At 34.7% G+C, this 20,186-nt stretch overlaps 1 protein-coding gene across 1 annotated transcript in view; it reads left to right on the plus strand.

Moving 5' to 3' along the window:
• Positions 1-17,027: 17,027 nt before the first annotated feature.
• The window catches only part of LOC136040788 (von Willebrand factor D and EGF domain-containing protein-like), a 217,549-nt gene continuing 214,390 nt past the window's right edge, over positions 17,028-20,186 (plus strand). The window contains exon 1 of the mRNA XM_065725116.1: positions 17,028-17,848. Within this exon, the coding sequence (XP_065581188.1) occupies positions 17,194-17,848 (655 nt within the window). The 5' untranslated portion in view covers positions 17,028-17,193. The remainder of the gene's footprint in view (positions 17,849-20,186) is intronic.

Below are 20,186 nucleotides of genomic sequence, written 5' to 3' on the forward strand. Positions count from 1 at the left end.
TACTTAAAAAAAACAACTTTAACGTAAAGGGGGAGACGTTGAGGAGGGGATAATCCCTTTCATATACGGAATAATTCCTGTTCGCTTTAAGTTTTAATGTCGCTCCTTACTTGCAGTTAAAAAAAATTTGTTTTTGTTATATTTAATTTCTGAACGTTTTTGAATTGATGCATGTTTTGATTTTGACTCACCGCACATGAATAATTAAAACAAAATTTGCATATTATTTTTTTTGCTAAATGGCTTTCTCACAGTTTTGATCGGACGATTTAAAAAAAAATGGGGTGGGGGAGGAGGCCTAGTTGCCATCCAATTTTTAGTTACTTAAAAGTGCAGCTAGATTTTTTTAAAGAACGTTTTTGTTAGCAATAAACACTCGCACCTTACGAATTAACTTACGTAACGAACTTCTATATTTGTGTATTTTTATTACGTATATGAGGGGTTTCGCCCCCTAGTCAATACCTCGTCCTTTACACTAAAGCTTGAATTTTGTCCCAAATCCTTAAGAATGACCCTTCTATCACAAAGGCCGTAGAATAAATAATGAAATTACTAAAAATGCTTTAGTGTAAAGAGCAAGGTATTGTGGAGGAGACGAACCCCCTTATATACGTAATATTTTATGTTCGCTTTAAGTTTTAATGCTGCTCATTACTTTCAGTTGAAAAAAAATATCTATTTTCTCATTGTTTTTTTAAATAATGCTAGAAAATCCTGCGCCCCCTTCATGGGAATTCTCTTCCCTCATGATAAATTCCTCCATGGAAAGATCCTCCCATGTAACCCCATCCTCCCACCCACTCCCATCCCCGGCGTGAAAAAGTCCCCTGAAAACGTCTGTACACTTCATAATAACCATTACTATATGTAAACAATGGTCAAAGTTTGTAACTTGCAGCCTCTCCCCTGGGGACTGTGAGGGATTAGGTCGTCCCCAAAGACATAATTATTAGGTTTCGACAAGGCTGAACAGAATGGTCCCATTTCTTTAAAAATGACCACTGAATTACAAAGGCCCTAGAATAACTAGTTGAAATTCTATTAAATACTTTAGCGTAAAGAGTGAGGTATTGTGGAGGAGACTAACCCCCTTATATACGTTATAATTTCTGTTCGTTTTAGGTTCTAATGCTGCTCCTTACTTCCACCTGAAAAGCCTTTTTTATTTATTTGCTTATTATTTTTTTAAATAATACTAGAAAATCCTGCGGCCCCTTCATGGAAATTCTTCTCCTTCATGCTAAATTCCTCCACGGAGAGATCTTCCCACGTAACCCCGATTACCCTTTAACGTGAAAAAGTCCCACTGAAAACGTCTGTACACGTCCCAAAAACCATTACTGTATGTTACAATGGTCAAAGTTTGTAACTTACAGCCCATCCTCCGGGGATTGTAGGGGATTATGTCGTCCCGAAAGACTTAATTATTAGGTTTTTTGACTATGATGAACAAAATTTTAATCCAGTGACTTTAGGAAAAAATGAGCGTGGGAGGGGGCCTAGGTGCACTCTAATGTTTTGGTCACTTAAAAGAGCACTAGAACTTTTAATTTCCATTAGAATGAGCCCTCTCGCGACAACCTAGGTCCATTCGATCGATACGATCACCCCTGGGGAAAAAACAAAAAACAAACAAACATGCATCTGTGATCTGTCTTCTGGGAAAAAATACATAATTCCACATTTTTGTAGATAAGAGCTTGAAACTTTTACAGTAGAGTTCTCTGATACACTGAATCTGATGGTGTGATATCCGTTAGGATTTTTTGACTTTTAGGGGGTCTTTCCCCCTATTTTCTAAAATAAAGCAAATTTTCTCAGGCTCGTAAATTTTGATTGGTAAAACTAAACTTGGTGAAACTTATGATTTAGAATCTGCGCAAAAATACAATTCTTTTGATGTAACTATTGGTATCAAAATTCTATTTTTTAGAGTTTCGGTTACTATTGAGCCGGGTCGCTCCTTACTGCAGCTTGTTACCACGAACTGTATGAAAAAATTCTAGGCATATTATATAAACAATAGATTACTAAGCCATATACGCCAAGGGGGTCCTTGGGACTAGCTCCCTTCCCTAACTCAGAACTCCCCCACACGTTGGTTCCTGAAAAAAAAAATTGGCACCCTCTTATCATTGGGCCAAAGTACTATAACTTAACTTGGAACTCCCCCAAAATGTTGGTCCCTTCAAAGTAATTTTTGTGCTCTATTCGGATTATGCTAAAAGGCTATAAATTAACTTGGATCTCCCCCAAAATGTTGGCCTCCTCAAAATAATTTTTGTATCCTATTCTGATTTTGCTAAAATGCTGTAAATTAACTTGAAACTCTCCCAAAATGTTTGGCCTTCTCAAAGTAATTTTTTCTATTCTATTCTGATTCTGCCAAAAGGATATAAATTAAGTTGGAACTCCCCCAAAATGTTGTTTCCCTCAAAATAATTTTTGTATCCTATCCTGATTGTGCCAAAAGGCTATAAATTACAAATTCAGAATTTCGCCGAAGATTATTTTTATATTTCAGATGTTTGCTTGATTGTCCTCAAAAATGGTCATTTTTTTAAAATTCTCTTATGACTTTTAAAATTCTCTCATGTTATTTACATACTTTTCTTGTGGCACTCAAGTATGCTTTTCAATTATTCATTTCCTTTTTTATTAAATTGACCACTGATACAAAATATATTTTATAAATTTCCTCTTTTGTAATTATATCATTGGAAAAATCAATCATTGCTGTCCTTTCCCAGAATTAGTATCATTGTATAATCAACAGTCAGTCCACTTTCATATTAGTTCTTTCCAAATATCTTAATTATTGTGGTGAATTCCTTCTTATTAAATGGTTTTTAGACCCTTTTAAACACATTGCGCAAAATCCATATCTTTTTCAATAAAATGTAAATTACCCTCAATTTCTTTATGGGGTTTGACAGGGAGAGAGGGGACGGTAGAGTCATTCTTATTTATAAAGCTTAACCAGCTTTGTGACACTATTCTTGCTGATGTTGTTGATATTATGACAAAGAAACAACTGTTCGTAACACGAACCGTTTTCAGTAAAAGAGAAACGTCATCCTAGCCTTTGGAAGGTTTAGGGGGTGGTTTCCAGTGTCGTTGTTTGGATGGAGCAAGGGGAGAGTTGCACCCCCATTAATTTGAAGAAAAAATTAATATATAGCCTATGCTATATATCCAGATACCTCCCCTCTCCATAAAAGTGCTGGAGATTCGTCCAAGGGGTTGGCTGTTTCCTGGTTGCAGTAATTTCCGTTTGTTGTAAGTTGGACTTGATTATTCATGTTAATTTCTGTTCGTGTTTGGTGTTATTAACAAAATAAAAAGTTTTGAGTAGCACAAGTAATTTGTGATTGTGGGTTCAGTTGATATGATACATCCAGGTACGTTTGAACTATTGCTAGTTTTCAAATACACTAATAGCTCTGAGATTTCCCAGAAAAAAAACTAAACTTGGTGAAACTTATATATTTAAAATCAGCATTAAAATACGATTCTTTTGATGCAACTATTGGTATCAAAGTTCTGTTTTTTAGAGTTTCGGTTACTGTTGTATATGAACTATTTGAAAACTGATAAGAACTGAAAAGATATATATTTTTTTTTCCCTGAAAAAGACTATTGCAATACAAACGAATAATAATTAATTTAAAAAAAACAAATTCCATAATACAAGTATTTCGAAGAAAGCTAAAAAGCTTCATTAAGGCAAAAATGAGCAAAAATAAAGTCAAACAATATTCCAAGACTAAAGCAACCACAAATCAATCACAACCACAACCACAAATCAATAAACAAATGAAACTCAAAACGAACAGAAATTACAATAAAAAGCCGAGTCAAACTCAAACGAGCTAAAGTTAACATGTAGGGCTTTTAGCCCCTATGCCTTCTCAAGACCAGATCACAATTTGCGCTTCACTGAAAACAAAATACGCTTGAAATGTTTTCACCTTTCTTACTTTCATAAATAAAAAATTACCAAAACCTTAGCGAAGATATGTCAGTAAATGTCAATTTAACTGACAGTCCGCGGTCATTTGTTAGTGTTTTGTTTGTTTGTTTTTTTCAGTAAAGCGCAAGTACTTTATTGATTTTCTTCGACGAAATAATTAGGATTCGACGTTCCCAATTACTAAAACTTTTAAGATTCTTCGGTATCGAACTGAGTAAGCTGCCATTTCGACTTTAGAAAAAAAAATACCGACACGTTTACTTATGTACCCATGCACATCATATGCGCTGCGCAAGTAAGGAGCGAAGTGGCTTTCGTATATTTTTTCAGGCTACTTCATATGGAAGGAGTTGTCTTGGGAAGGGCTCATTCGATTTCAGTTTTAAAGTTTTGGTTCCCCTTTTAAGAGTCAAAAGAGGTTGAAGGACAATCAACCCCTCTCTTGCGCCCTTTCTTTCCTTCCTCAACACCGTTAAAAAGATTTGGACTGCCCTTTTGGTAAATATAGTCCAAAAGCCGATTGACCTTACCTTTTTAAATGACATGACCCCGCACAGACCTCGAGAAAAGGGCTGTAAATTACTTGGGTTACTTCTGTGTTTACATATAGGTTTTTATTAGTGGGAGAGTATGCATATTTGATTCTCTATCTCCAAAAGTCTAAGGGTATTAAGGCGGAGCTTTCAGGGAGGTTTAGGAGGGTTTTATCCTAAATCAAAACATACTTTCTTCATCCGGGATTTGCGTATCTGTAATAGCTCATAAATGGCTAAGCCTTAGCCTTTAGAAGGCTTGTGAGGCATTAATCCTACTCCTCTTTGTGGTAGTTTCTGTTCCTTTGAAGTTTGATTTGGTTAATCATTTCAGTTCCTGTTCGTTCTGAGTTTATTCATTCATTGATAGTGATTTTTTGTTCGTTTTGAATATGAATTCCAATTTAGTTTATTTCTGATCGTCTCTGGACAATTTTCCGGTAGCAAATTTTCAGATACAATGGACTTGTCTGGGAGCAATTTTTCTGGCGGGAGAGGGGGGTATTTTACTTGGGAAGAGCTTTCTGCAAAGGAGTTTTACTTGTGGGGAAGAATTTTGTATGGAGGGTGAGCCAGATTTCTTGGCATTACTTGAAAAATGGTCAGAAACTAAATTAAAAACAACGTTTTTTCAACTCAAAATAAGGAGCTACATCAAACCTTAAAACCAACAGGAATTATTATGTATATAAGGGGGGTTGCCCCCTTCTCAATACTTCAATCTTTACATTAAAGTTTGGCTTTTTGCCCAATTCTTTAAGAACGGCTCCTGAAACACAAGATCCTTTTAATTAGAATATTTTTTTAAGTTCTAAAAAAAAACTTTAGGTTGAAGAGTGTAGAATTGAGAAGAGGGTAGTCTTCATTTTTGACGTTGATCCTTAACTTCACTTGAAAATTTTAGATTGTTTTTAACTTGTTGATTGCTCCCAAAACTTCGAGCCCCTTGAAACTAGCTTTCTTTCAATGCAGCTGTATCACCATTATTTCTGCTATGAAACAGTTCGTGGTAACGAACTGGTAAGGTTCGACCCGGCTCAATAGTAACCGAAACTCTAAAAAGTGGAATTTTGATACCAATAGTTGCATCAAAAGAATCAAATTTTAATGCTGATTTTAAATATATAAGCTTCATCAAGTTTAGTTTTACCCATCGAAAATTACGAGTCTGAGAAAATTTGCTTTATGTTAGAAAATAGGGGAAAACACCCCTTAAAAACGATAGATTCTTAACGAAAATCACACCATCAGATTCAACGTATCAGAGAACCCTACAATAGAAGTTTCAAGCTCCTATCTACAAAAATGTGAAATTTTGCATTTTTTGCCACAATACAGATCACGGGTGCGTGTTTATTTGTTTGTTTTTGTTTTTTTTTTTCTCAGGGGTTATCGTATCGACCCAGTGGTCTCAGTGGAAGGGGCTGCAAGCTACAAACTTTGACCAGTGTTTACATATAGCAATGGCTATTGGGAAGTGTACAGACGTTTTCTGGGGGATCTTTTTGGTTTGGGTCAGGGGATTATGTGGGGGAACTTTCCATGGAGGAATTTGTCATGGGGGAAGATAATTTCCATGAAGGGGGCGCAGGATTTTCTAGCATTTAAAGAAAATGAAAAATAAACATGAAAAGGTTTTTTCAACTAAAAGTAAGCAGCAGCATTAAAACTTAAAAGGAATAGAAATTATTATGTATATGAGGGGGTTGTCCTCTTCTCAATACCTCACTCTTTACGTTAAAGTTTGGCTTTTTGCCCAATTCTTTAAGAAGGGCTCCTGAAACACAAGATCCTTTTAATGAGAATAATTTTTTTTTTAAGTTCTAAAAAAAAAATTTAGCTTAAAGAGTTTAGAATTGAAAAGAGGGTAGTCTTCATTTTGACGTTGATCCTTACCTTCACTTGAAAATTTTGGATTGTTTTGAATTTGTTCATCGCTCCCAAAGTTTCGAGCCCCTGAAACTAGCTTTCTTTCTATGCAACTGTATCATCATTATTATTAATGCTTATTAATAAGTTTTTTTTACTGTTTTAAAAAGTAGAGTTGAGAGAAATAGTCAAACTTTAGCGTAAGCAGCGGGGCATTGAGGAGGGAACAGTCCCTTTCATATACGGAGTAATTTCTCTTCGTTCTAAGTTTTAATATCACTCCTTACTTCCAGTTTAAAAAACTTGTTTTTATTTATTTATTTTTAAGTAAGCCTGGGGCAGGCAAACCGTCGGTGTAGAGTTTTAAATTCTCCAGCGGGGGAGGGAGGGTTCAGCCGTAGTATCAGAAAATTGTGTCCTCCACCCACGAAATTCCAGTAAATTTCTCCGCAGAACGCTGTATTCCTTGAGGGATAGGCCCTCACAAGATCTCCTCGTCTCCTAGCCGCTGACCATAGGAATAACCTATAGCCTACTTATGCCATGGTTGCATACAATCCTTTTTCCGATAGTTAGATAAATCAAATGAACTAGTCTCGAAACTAAATTCGGAAACTTCTTTAGTTGTGCTTAAGACCCTTTTTAAATAACTGCCTTTATCCTTTTCACAGTTACTATTTCTCAGCCAGGCATAAGGGCCAGAAATTACCGTGTGTGCTCAAATAAAAGAAACGCTCAATACCAGTTTATTTCTTAAATGCATTCAAATATTTATTATATCAAAAACATAAACATAACATAAACAAAAACATAAACGAAACAATCAAAAACATAAACATTATTTTATTATAGTTTTGTATGATCTCATAGGGCAGTCTTAATATAACCTTAATTACAGTTAATTGATTTGGTCTTTTTTTGGTACCATTTTCACCTATTGATCTCAGCCAATTACTTTTCACTTTTGACTTAACCTTGGGTACATTCATTAAAACTGCCCCACCTTTTTAAGAATTAGGCTTAAAAAAATTCAAACGAATATCTTAGTTATTCATCATTCTATGACATTGAAAATTGGATCAGCATCTGTTAATGGGCCTGGAGATAGACAATAAAAGCTGCCTTGTCTTGAACTTGAACTTGTCAATAATCAGTGTTGATTTAACCACATCGTTAACGCTATATGATTAGAGTCGAAATGAATTGCGCTTTAGGCTGTATCATACTTTAAAAATGATTTTGCGATTCTCAGCTTCGACCGCAGCTTAGATACCAATACAGTTACGAAAACTCCTATCTTACCCATGAGAAGCTTTTGGTACAGAGCTCTGAACTTAGCCCCTCCTCCAAGCCCGCGCTCCGACGCGTAGATGGTACTACAACACCATAGGCGGGAACGCAATTTTATTTTAGTGCATACACAGCATATAAAAAACCAATACCAGTCCCCTGTTACCAATTAGATACCAATACCAGTTTCCTGTTTCCAGTCGCTATCATCGTTACCGCGCACTGTGTCCCAAAAATAAATCGAGTTTTCATAACTATATTGGTATCTAAGCTGTGGCTTCGACTGACCGTCTCAAAAACATAAGGGTTCATTAGCGAATTCTCTCAGGGGACATCGAAACCGTCGAGAATTTATGATTTGACTGGTTCCTCTGTATTATTCAGGACACACTCAATAGGTGAAGTTAGGTTCTATCGTGAAACAAACTACGATGCTGGTACATTTTATGAGAAAATCCGGTTTCATATCCACAAAGACAAAACTCAATTTAGTTTGCTACGCATAGTGATAGAAGATAGTGCCTGAACATGGATTTTGAAATGAAGATTTGGGGTTTGCCAAAGACTGAAAAAGAGATAATTATATTTTCCAGGATAAGGGGTTGTTGCCCACAACAAAACAGTGCGTCAATGGACACAACATGACTTTATACTCTTGCGAGAAGGAACATTTTTGGAAGTGTAACAATAGGCCATGTTTGAAATGTTAGGTTACAATTTTCATAATAAAGTATTATGTTTTGATCAAATTTTGAGTGTGTTCTGAATAATACACAAGTACCTTTGACTTAAAAAACGGTAAAAATCTACTTCATATATGGCGGTGATTTTGCCCGTCAAAATCGGGTGGCAGCACATGGAACTAGGAGAGTGGCGAAGTTGCTCAACTGCCAATCCCTTTGAACGGATTTTAGCATTTTCCACGTATGTCTGCTTAAAGATTTTAGGGTCTGCCCATCCTGAACTTTAAGAGGAAAACTCTGCTGGGTTTAATTTAGTTCCGTTTTGTTGCTGCTGTGTTGGCTTATCCTTAACGTAACATAAACATAGATAAAATAAATTTTAAGTAGAACTTTAGTCCACATCACTCTTCCAAAATAGGACACATCCATCATATTGAACCCAAATATGAAATCAGTTTTCGTCCATCAGCTGTGTGTTTTGAAACGCAGGAGTATCATCCATAGATTGTAGTTTAATAAGGTTATATAATCAGCACAAAATTACCGCGGCACCAAAACCATATTTAACTGGCTCTGAGTCGTTGATAATTTTGAGTTTATCAACAGCTGTTTCTATGATGTGGCTCAGCCAATTATGGCTCAGCCAATACTATTCTCAAAAACTTAGCAATGGGGTGGTAAATTCAGCAAAATACAAGCTCGAAAAAAAGTACAGTCTGTAAGCCTAGCCTTTCATTTAAGATATCGGTATGAAACCAACAAGCTCGTATCGAGGAATTTTTGGCGGTAGGTTTTTTTTTTCGGAAGGGGGGCGTGTACAAGATAAAACTCTAAAAAGCGCAACTAAACTTTGTTTATATCGATTTTTTTTGGCTTCATTTATGAGTTGGAAAAAAAATTTAAGGGGAGAACTTAATCCGTACCCCCCCTGGATACGGCCCTGGAAACCAATAAAAAATTTGCTAATTGAGAGATATTATAAATCAGGTTGTCATCCTGCTTTATTGCATTATCAGTTTTTGAATATTAAGGCTCAATATTTTAAGCAGCAATTTAATTTACTAGCGAAATTCCCTACAAAAATTTCTTAGTTCCCGGGAACAAATTTGTTGATGAAATTTTTAGCTGACATTTTTTGTTAGAATGACAGGAATACGCCTTCAGTAAAATCTTTTCGATGTTGTTTACATGTCGAATATTTTAGGCTGAAATATTCCCTAATCCGTGGAATGTTGGTAATTTTTTTTTCTTTATTTGAGTAGATTCCTTTATTCTGACATTTCATCTTTGTTAATACAATCCTTTTAAGAGCTGCTTAACCGTTTTTTTGAGAACTACAGGATAGTGTCAGTCTAGACGTGCACCTATGTAGATTATAATTCCTAGAGCCTTACCCCTGAATTTCGATTTTTTATGAAAAATGAACATTCAGTCACCAGGATTTTCTGGGGGGGGGGCACACAAACTTTAAAGTACCAATCAAAATTTTACTTTTATTCTTTGTTACGTTTTTAAGGGTCGGACAAACGTTTCAGGAGGGAGGGGGTTTAACCCCCTAACCCCCCTCCAAGGATACGGCCTTGTCAGTCACACTCCCTATTCTCCCTATAAACCTTGAAATTATGGATTCTCCTGAAATAAAAAAAAAACATCCTATTCTGTGTTTTCTTATCCTAGCCCTCAATATACTGTCCCTTAAAAAAAAGAAAAAAACTTTTTTGGACTTATTTAGCCTTCAGTGTTAGGTTTGTTATGGAGCGCCTGATTGACATATTAATTTAGACGCCGCAGAAAATGTTAAATTGCATGTTTAAATGCCAAAATTCTTTTTAGCCGTTGGGAACAGCGAACAGTGCAAAATTAAGATAGCTATCTATTTGATAACTAATTTAAATCCAGTCGCATTATTTAGCGCAAAATGTTTGATCTATCTTATCTCATTGTTCAATGTGAAGGCTAATTTAATATTTTATTGATAGCCTGAAGTTTGATGAAATACTTTCGCTTTTTGAAAACCATGTTTTCGGTAGTAATTGACCTCGTCTTAGGCAAAATCGTTTAAAGCAAATTTGACGTTGCTTATTAGCTGAACGTTTCTATCTGCCATTTAGCTACACGAGTGAATATTCAACACTAAACTTTTCTCAAATGGTCTTTTTTTTATCTTTTGAATGATTTTTTTTTCTTCTCAAATTTTGTCTTAAGCAGATCTGATAACAGTTTTGATGATTCAGACCGCAATCAGAACAGACTGCACAGCTTAAAGGGGATGGCTTTGGTCCAATACCCACCCAACGACTTCTTAAGGTTTTTGCGCTTTTTTTAACATAAAAATATTTAAGCTCAAAATCAGCAGAATATATATATATATATATATATATATATATATATATATATATATATATATATATATATATATATATATATATATATATATATATATATATATATATATATGTATATATATATATATATATCTATCTATATAAAAATAAGTTGTCTGTCTGTGGATGTGTGGATGGATGTGTGGATGGATGTGTCAGGTGACGTCACCTGAAAAAACTGGATTAGGTGACGTCAAAACTGAAAAAACTAAAAAAAGGCAAAAACTACAAAAAAAACTAAAAACTAATAAAAAAAATAAAAAAGCTAAAAAACTAAAAAAACTATAAAGGTAAAAACCAATAAAAAACTAAAAAAAAACTGAAAAAACTAAAAAAAGGCAAAAACTACAAAAAAAACTAAAAACTAATAAAAAAAAGTAAAAAAGCTAAAAAACTAAAAAAACTAAAAAAACTAAAAAAAGGTAAAAAACTAAAAAAAATAAAAAATAAAAAAAAACTAAAAAAAAGGAAAAAACTGAAAAATAAGCTAAAATAAAGGTAAAAACCAATAAAAAACTAAAAAAAAAAGGAAAAAACTAATAAATGACGACACTCAAAGAGAAAGCGACCAGGACAAAAAACTAAAAAAAAAGGCAAAAACTACAAAAAAACTAAAAACTAATAAAAAAAATAAAAAAGCTAAAAAACTAAAAAAACTAAAAAAAGGTAAAAAACTAAAAAAACTAAAAACTAAAAAAAAACTAAAAAAGGTAAAAACTAAAAGAACTAAAAAAGAAAAAAATAAATGACGACACTCAAAGAGAAAGCGACCAGGACAAAAGGAATGTTCGATTAGCAATCAACAAAGCACCGGGACACAGGGAGTATAAATGACGACCAGGACACAAGTAAAAAAAAAAATTAACAAAACTAAAAAGAAGGTAAAAACTACAAAAAAACTAAAAAGAAAAAAAAACTAAAAACTAATAAAAAAACTAAAAAATCTAAAAATCTAAATAAACTAAAAAAGAAAAAAAAAGGAAAAAAATAAAGGAGAAAAACAAAACTAAAAAACGAATGTATATACAGACCGGTACACCGGGATACAAATGACGACCGGGACACAGGGAATATAAATAACGACCGGGACACAGGGACACAACTACAACGGGGACACCGGGGGAAACAGGGGGATATAAATGACGACCGGGACAAAAAAACTAAAAAGAAATAAAAACTAAAAACTAATAAAAAAAACTAAAAAATCTAAAAATCTAAATAAGCTAAAAAAGAAAAAAAAAGGAAAAAAATAAAGGAGAAAAACAAAACTAAAAAACGAATGTATATACAGACCGGGACACCGGGATACAAATGATGACCGGGACCCGGGACACAGGGAATATAAATGACGACCGGGACACAGGGACACAACTACAACGGGGACACCGGGGGAAACAGGGGGATAACCTGACAATCTATTTATATGCAAAGACAATGGGACAGCAAAGAATGTTGTATATTCGCAAGTTTTACGTAGTTAAAACCATATATATATATATATATATCTATATTCACAGGTGGGACATAGGGACACAACTACAATGGCGCGTAACTATTATGGCGCGTAACGACTTACGCGCGCGGGGGGGCTTGGGGGGGCGCGAAGCGCCCCCACCAACTAGGTGTTGGGGTGGCGCGAAGCGCCACCCCAACAGCTAGTATATATATATATATATATATATATATATATATATATATATATATATATTATATGAGGCCAACATGACTTTTATTTAATAATGATAGATGGTAATAAGCTTACCTAAGCTATGGACGTCAGGTGATTCATTTTTTAACGATAATTTCGACAGGACCTGTGCCTGTCATCCTCAGGTTAAATTCAAATTTCTTGCCAGAAAGTAAAATCCTTTCTTTAAAATACTTTCTGGCAAGAAATTTGAAATTAACCTGATGATAACAGACACAGGTCCTGTCGAAATTATCGTTAGAAAAATCAATCACCTGACATCCATAGTTTAGGTAAGCTTAATACCATCTATCATTATTATATATATATATATATATATATATATATATATATATATATATATACATATATATATATATATATGTATATATATATATATATATATATATATATATATATATATATATATATATATATATATATATATATATATATATGTAATTCTAATTAAATGGTTTTTGGGATTCAGGGGTATTCTTAAAGAACTGGAACAAAATTATAACTTTCCAAATTCGAAAAAAGCCAAAAGAGCGAGGTATTGACGAGGGGGCAAACCCCCTCATATTACGTATGAGAGGGAGTTTTTTCCCCTCGTCAGTACCTCACTCTTTGCGCTAAAGTTAGTATTTTGTTAAATAATGGTCGATATAAACAATAATTTGTTTTGTATTATTTTTCGGCCAATCTTAGCATTTGATATTAACTTCAGTATCTTCTCAACTATGATTTTTATGTGATAATAAACCAAAAGCATTGTATGCTCTCGGCTTATGGTCGCTATTAAATGAAAAAAAAACAAGTTTTTCCCAACTGAAAGTAAGGAACAACATTAAAACTTAAAACGCACAGAAATTATTACGCATATCAGGAGGTTACCTGCTTCTCAGTATCTCACACTTTACATTGTTGTTTGACTCTTTGTTCCAAAAATTTAAGAATGACTCCTGACACACAAGGACCGTTTAATTAAAATAATGAGCTTTTTAGAAATTCACAAACATTTTAGCGCAAAGAGCGAGGTACGGAGGTGGGAGCAACTCCCTCATATTCGTAATAACAACCAAAAGAAAAATCTAAGAAAATTGCGGTTCAAACAGTTGGTGGTATGGAACTGTAAGTAAGGAGTGACCCAGCTCAATAGTAACCGAAACTCTAAAAAATGGTTTAAAAGAAGGATTTTGATACCAATATAAACAACAAAAGAATCGGCTTTTTATGCTAATTTCAAATATATAAATTTCATTAAGTTTATTTTTACCCATTAAAGGTTACAAGTCTAATAAAAAATTTTCTGATTTTTGAAAAATGATGGAAACGCCCCTAAAAGTCAAGTGATCTTAATGAAAGTCTCACCCCCAGATTCAGCGTATCAGAAAACCCTACTGTATAGGCTTCAAGCTCTACCTACAAAAAGGTGGAATTTTGTATTTTTTGCCATCACGGATGAGTATTTATTTGTCAACCCAATGGTCCTAGAATATCACATCAGAAGAGGGCTCATTAGAAGAAAATTAAAAGTTCTAGTGCCCTTTTTAAGTGACTAACAAAATCGGAGGGCAACTAGGCCCCCTCCCCCGCCAATTTTTCCCAAAATTGTCCAAAAAAATTTAAGATAGCCATTTTGTAAATCATAGCTGAAAAGCCCAATAACTATGCCCTTGGGCATAACATGGCCCCCACCTCACAGCCCCAGGGGAAATGTATTTAGTTATAAAACTTACCCATTGTTTACGCATAGTATTTGTCATTGGGATGCATGCATACATTTCCGGATGGGGGAAGGAACAGTTTTCTGCTGGGGGTTTTTCCACGGAGAATTTTCCAAGGGGAGTGAACTTGTCAGAGGAAATTAGACACTGCGGGAACTTGCCAAAATTCTGATACAAGATTCTCTTTATGTCTTGCTTTCTCTTTTCTGTCTGAATTTTACACGAGGAGCGGTTTAAGAGTTGTTGTCCAGGGTAAATTTTCGCCGGGTTTGAATTGTCTAGAGGACATTTCCATAGTAAAGGGGTTCCTCGGTGGAGGTGGGGTCAGATTTCCTGTGATTATTTAAAAACGATCAGAAACTAAATAAAAAAAAAAGTTTTCTACTGAAAGTAAGACTTGACTTACTTGACTTGACGCTCTTGCTCAGCAGGGTCGCCAGCGTGGAGGGAACTGGTTGACAACGCCTTAATCAAAGTAAGGAGCGACATTAAAACTTAAAACGAACAGGCATTATTCTGTATATGAAAGGTCTATCCCCTCCTCAACACCTCGCTCTTTCCGCTAAAGATTGACTCGTTCTCACAGCTCTATTTTTTAAAACAGTTAAAAACTTCAGCGTAAAGAGCGAGGCATTGGGTAGGGGACAGTCCCTTTTTTATACAGGATGATTTCTGTTCGTTTTAAGTTTTAATGTCGCTCCTTACTTTCAGTAGAAAAAACTTGTTTTTTTTATTTAATCGTCGGAAGAGGTCAAAAATTAAGCTTCAGAATAGGTGCAAACGGGTGCACACTTTCAAGAATCACTTACAATAAGTGGCGTGTGTCGAGCAAGGTGAAAGTGTGCCAGGCGTGGCGTAAATTGTGCCGCAATTGTGGTGGAAACTGTGTGACACACTTGGCGCACAGATATGTACCCCAGTTGATGGGAAGTGGGTGCCCCCTCGATCAGGTGAAGCTGAGAGGAAATATTTTTAAAGCCATTGATTTTAAATGGATCACCCCTTTGGTAAAATGGATCAGCCCTTTTAAGTTAGTCATGGTATTAGTTTTTTCAATCAATTCTATAATAAATAATAATTAATTCTTAAATAAACTCATTAATTCTAATAGATTAATTTATCCGACGTTGTCACTTTTACTGGTAATTTTATTTGTTGAAAAGCATATGTGCTTTGGCCGGCGTTCTGATATACTGAATACTGTTTCTACTGATGACAACCTATCGCAGCACTAACCCACTTAAGTCCAACCTATGTTAACTTCCCCCCTCCCCAACCTGTCCTTATTCTGTCCCATGAAATTCCGAAATTTCTGAAGTAATTTCGTATACCCTCTAGCCACCGAATTCAAGCCCAAGCAAGTGCTGCTTCCCATCTGGCCTGTCCAGAGACGCTAACTGAGGTGTAGGGGTTCAATTGCCCATAGATATTTTGTCACCCTCCTCCTAGACTTTGAAAATACTTTCTTTTGGTATGTTCTTCAAAGATATTGAATATCTATCAAAGATAACGACTATCTGGCCGGATAGTCGTTAGCAATCTGTCTTTCATATAACTGGACCTAACAACCTTAACCTTTTTTTCATTAAAAAGTGGGGGGGGGCATAAAGAGTGGGGTCAAACCAAAGGCTTCTTATGCGGTATAGCTTATAGCCTACGGTCGCTCAAATGAGCATCTAAACTGCATTTTAGGTAAACTCTCTGGAAAATATATAGCATACCTTCCTCAACTTCAACCTATAACTGACCACTATAATTACCCTTATTTTTGATATCCTAATTTAAGTACTAATAATTTAAAATCCTAATTAAAACTATCTTAATATCGTCTCAAGCCGCGAAAAATCCCCCTGTACCTATGCCGCATTTTACATCTTCAATGAATCAACCCTATTTACTTATAATACCGTTTACACAAGTGAAGCTATCAACTTAGTTAATTTTCTCATAATCTAACATAACCTCTCCAGTATCTAACTATTGGTAACTCGACAGTCCAGAGACATCCTAGGACAGCCTTTCACTGTAATTACCCTTTGGGACTTCCAAAGTCCTTGTCTTATTTCGAAGACATATCCAAGTCGACTGGGGATGGGGGGCATATGCCCCCACCCCAAATCTTTGGCTGCTCCCCCTATATTTTAAAACAACACCTTTTCTTGGGATATTATCATTGACAAGTCCATTGTTTTTTTTTGTTTTTTTGTATTTTCATTAAAAAAAAACCCTTCAAAAACATTGAAAAATACATTGTGCCCACCCCCTTAATGTTTTGCGAATTGATTCCACTGCTTATCTCCTTATCCTTCAAAAAATTTTAACTATGAAAAAGACCTTTTTGCCTTGTTTATACTATATTTTACATCCTCACTGAAATTGCCTCCCCCCCCTGTAACTAATCATTCCCCATACATAATTGAAACCATCTCACCCAATTACCCTATCCAATTATTTTTAGTGCAACCTCACCTGTCCATTGACTTCCTAAGACATAAAACTTTCATTATTGGCATGCTTGAAGACTTGCAACGTTCTAGTATTAGTTTGAAGACTTATCTTCCTGTCCTTCCTAAAAAAAAAATCTTCCTCTACCTCACTTGCTCTTCATTTTAAATCTTCACGAACTCAATTTCCTAACTGCCTATTTCCACCTCTTTGCTTAGTTTATCACCTAAGTTCAGATAACATCGCTATACTAAACACGTGGTTAAAAAAACGCGAGAGTCGATAACTTACGAAAGTCTGGAAAACCGCGCTGCTGTTACACTAATCCGTGATTTTGCTTTATTTTATATTCATTTATTTCCTTTTATAGTTTCAAAATGCCTTTCGTTTGAAATTTGTCAGTGATATAAACATTTATTTTTCAGCTTGAATTTGGCTCAGGCCATATACTTCGGATACATAATAAAGGGGATCCGGGCCTCGCTGTGTCCCTCAGGCTGTTGCCTACTAGTCCAATCTCTCAAGGCCTGTGTACTTCCTCACCCCGTGACACTCAATATGTGAGCCTCTCTGCTGTATTAGATGATATAAAAAAAATGAATGCAACTCTTCAATATGCGTTTTCATCACAGCCTTCGATTGAAACAAACCAAGAAATTCACAGCAGAGATTGTGGATTCAAGAAAGACCGTTGGAAACCGTTGATATATGGTATTGACATGACTTATGACGTCATTGATTTGGAAACACGTCAGCCTTTTTTGACCAATGCGGAACGAGGTAGGAAAAATTCGCCTAGCATCTTGGAACCACAGGGGAATGGAGTTACGTGGAAATTAAAAAGTCGGCGAAGTGGAAGAAAATATTTAGATTTTGACAAAAGTGATGAAAATGATTTTAACGAAGAGGAGATAATCCGAAAGATTAAGCGTAGGATGAGAACTCCAACCTTGTCTCGGAAATTAAGACACACACAAAATAAATTGTTCACTATATTTGCTGATTTTTATGAAGAGGAGGTAATACCAATTATTCAAGAAGACGAAGAAGAAAGCGGGGAATCACAACTCACTGGATATGAGCCTGAGACAAAGTCAAAGAACTTTGTGAGCATTAATTCGGCATTGAACGAAAAAGAAATAAGCTTGGCACTGCGATGCTCAACTATGATCCTCGAGATACCGATTGTCACTGATTGTGCTGAATATCTCACTGATTTTGTGATGAAAGTGGTGAATTTCTGTGTTGCAAGTAAGTAACCTTTCATTCAATTATTGGTAGTCTAGATAGGACTAGTGGTTTTAAAAGAAGAAATTTAATGTGAAAATTGCTTGTAGTATGTTTTACCAGTTTTTCTTCATTTAACCCTACTTAGAGCCAACTATATACCACATAATTTACGCCTAGGAAGGTACCTTAGGAATTATTCGGCCATATTTCTTAATAGAAAGGTATGCCTCCCAAAAAACATTTAAAATCACTAAAAATGAAACAGAAGTTTTTAATATTTTCGATTAAAATGCTCACTAAAAACTTTTGATAAAAAGTTCACTCAAAACTATTTTTGATGTTTTAGCAAATATACAAACCAAGCTATATATATCCCATGCGTTTTCTCGTTTCTTGATTACGCCACTCTTTTTATTCAAATAGATTTAACGGCAAAGATGCAACGTTGACGAAATAAAAAAAAACGGAAAAATGTATTTAAAATATACAATTTGGGCGGGTATATATTTGCGTATAAGGGGGTGGTGGTTAAGGTAAAGTGAAGTGCTCTTAGGAATGATTTAAGTATTTTAGGATTTTCTAAAGTTTTTTTTCCAATTTTGTAGTCTTTCCATTGAGTGGGCCTAATTTTAGACTAATATCAAATTTTTTTCTGAGTCTGATCGAGTTCAAATTTATTCCGCTCTCCCTCAGGATTTTTCCCAAGATCTTGAAACATCATTTCTCAGCTTGAGATATTTGGAAAGTGAATGTATCAAATAATACTCTCAATAACTAAATATGTTATTTAATTTCTTTAGATATTTTTTTTAAACCTTGGGCTTTTTGTTGGAAGTGTTAACTTCTTTCTGACAACCCTGATTTCATCGTCTTTAAATACTAGGTCGTGATTATTCTATTGTCTACGCACCATTATCTGATCTTTTATACTTGAGCATACGAATCATGAACTGAGCAAAAATGATCTATAAAATGAATTTGGAGCATGTCAAAATCATAGGTTGTAAGTGCCATGGGTAATTAAGTTAAAAAAAAGCAACGTGGTAAGTAATTATGAAGCCTTGACCGAGATCTACACGCTAAATATGAGAATCCTCCTTGCTTATGAACAAGAGGAAGTCGTTAAAACAACAATTATTTTTTTTTTTGTAAGGGAATTCTTATAAATAAAAACATGCAAACTCTTAACAAAAAGTAAGTTAAATACGATACCCTGATGTAGCTGTTATTCCAGTCTAATAAACCATTCGTGATATGCAAGCACATTCCAAAGGGGAATGGGGCATTTGCCCTGAGAATATTAGAGATAGTAATATGTATACAAAAATATTAAATAAATATATGAAATATTTAAATAATAAACTAATAAGATAAAAAAAATAATTATAAAAAATGTTGATATTTTTATGATCTTCCAATAATCTCTTGTTTATCGATACATTTTGCCGATTTTATTTGATTGGTCCCCATTTTCGCTGTGTATATGCCCGGTACAGATACAGGGGAGGAGTGTGGTGACATCGCTAGAAAGGTGGGCTTAGCAGTTTTTTGAAGCTGTGGGAGGTTCGATTATGTAAAAATATTCTTAAGCCATCATGAGTACTTCCGTATCATATGGTACGCAATTGAATTTTTTATCGCGAAGATCAGACAATAACCGGTTTTCACGGTCTTTATACCAGACAATTAGCTTCGACTCGGTGGAAAAATACATTGTAGCTACATTTTAATGAAATATTTAGTTGGTATTTTGGTTAGTTTGGGCTACGTATTTAATACAATGCGGTGTGGGCTGCCCCTTTCCATAGTTCTTTATTGTAGTTTCGAGAATTTTGTAACTAAACTATTATATTTTCATTAAATTTTGGTATAATTTAATTATATATTGGTATATGTTATTATGATTAGTCTAACTTCCCTTCTCGAGTGTGTACCATATAGTACGGAAGTACATAATCATATAGCAAAATAACGAGTAAGTTTACGTAATTTTTTCGTATTAACGGGGATGGAGGGCTACTAAAACCTCCTTTCCCATATAATGCAATGGGAAACCAGGCACTCCTCCTAAAAACTAAAATACTAGATGAAAATGTACTCCTGAATATTATGATAGCCTAACATATAGTTTTCTCTCTGTTCCTCACAAAGAGACTATTGTATAAATATACATTTATTTTTTCTATTGAAATTATCCTCTTAGAATTACCAAAATAATGTGTAATACGTACTTTTGAAGATTATAAAACGAACAATGTTTTCCCCTTTATATCCTCTCTTAAAAATTGATTGTTGGATAGGCTACAGTATGCATATTCCTTCCCTATTCAGATTCCCCTCCTAAAAGTATGAAACTAAT

The sequence above is a fragment of the Artemia franciscana genome, chromosome 21, assembly GCF_032884065.1.
Source record: "Artemia franciscana chromosome 21, ASM3288406v1, whole genome shotgun sequence".
In the NCBI taxonomy this organism is placed as follows: domain Eukaryota; kingdom Metazoa; phylum Arthropoda; class Branchiopoda; order Anostraca; family Artemiidae; genus Artemia; species Artemia franciscana.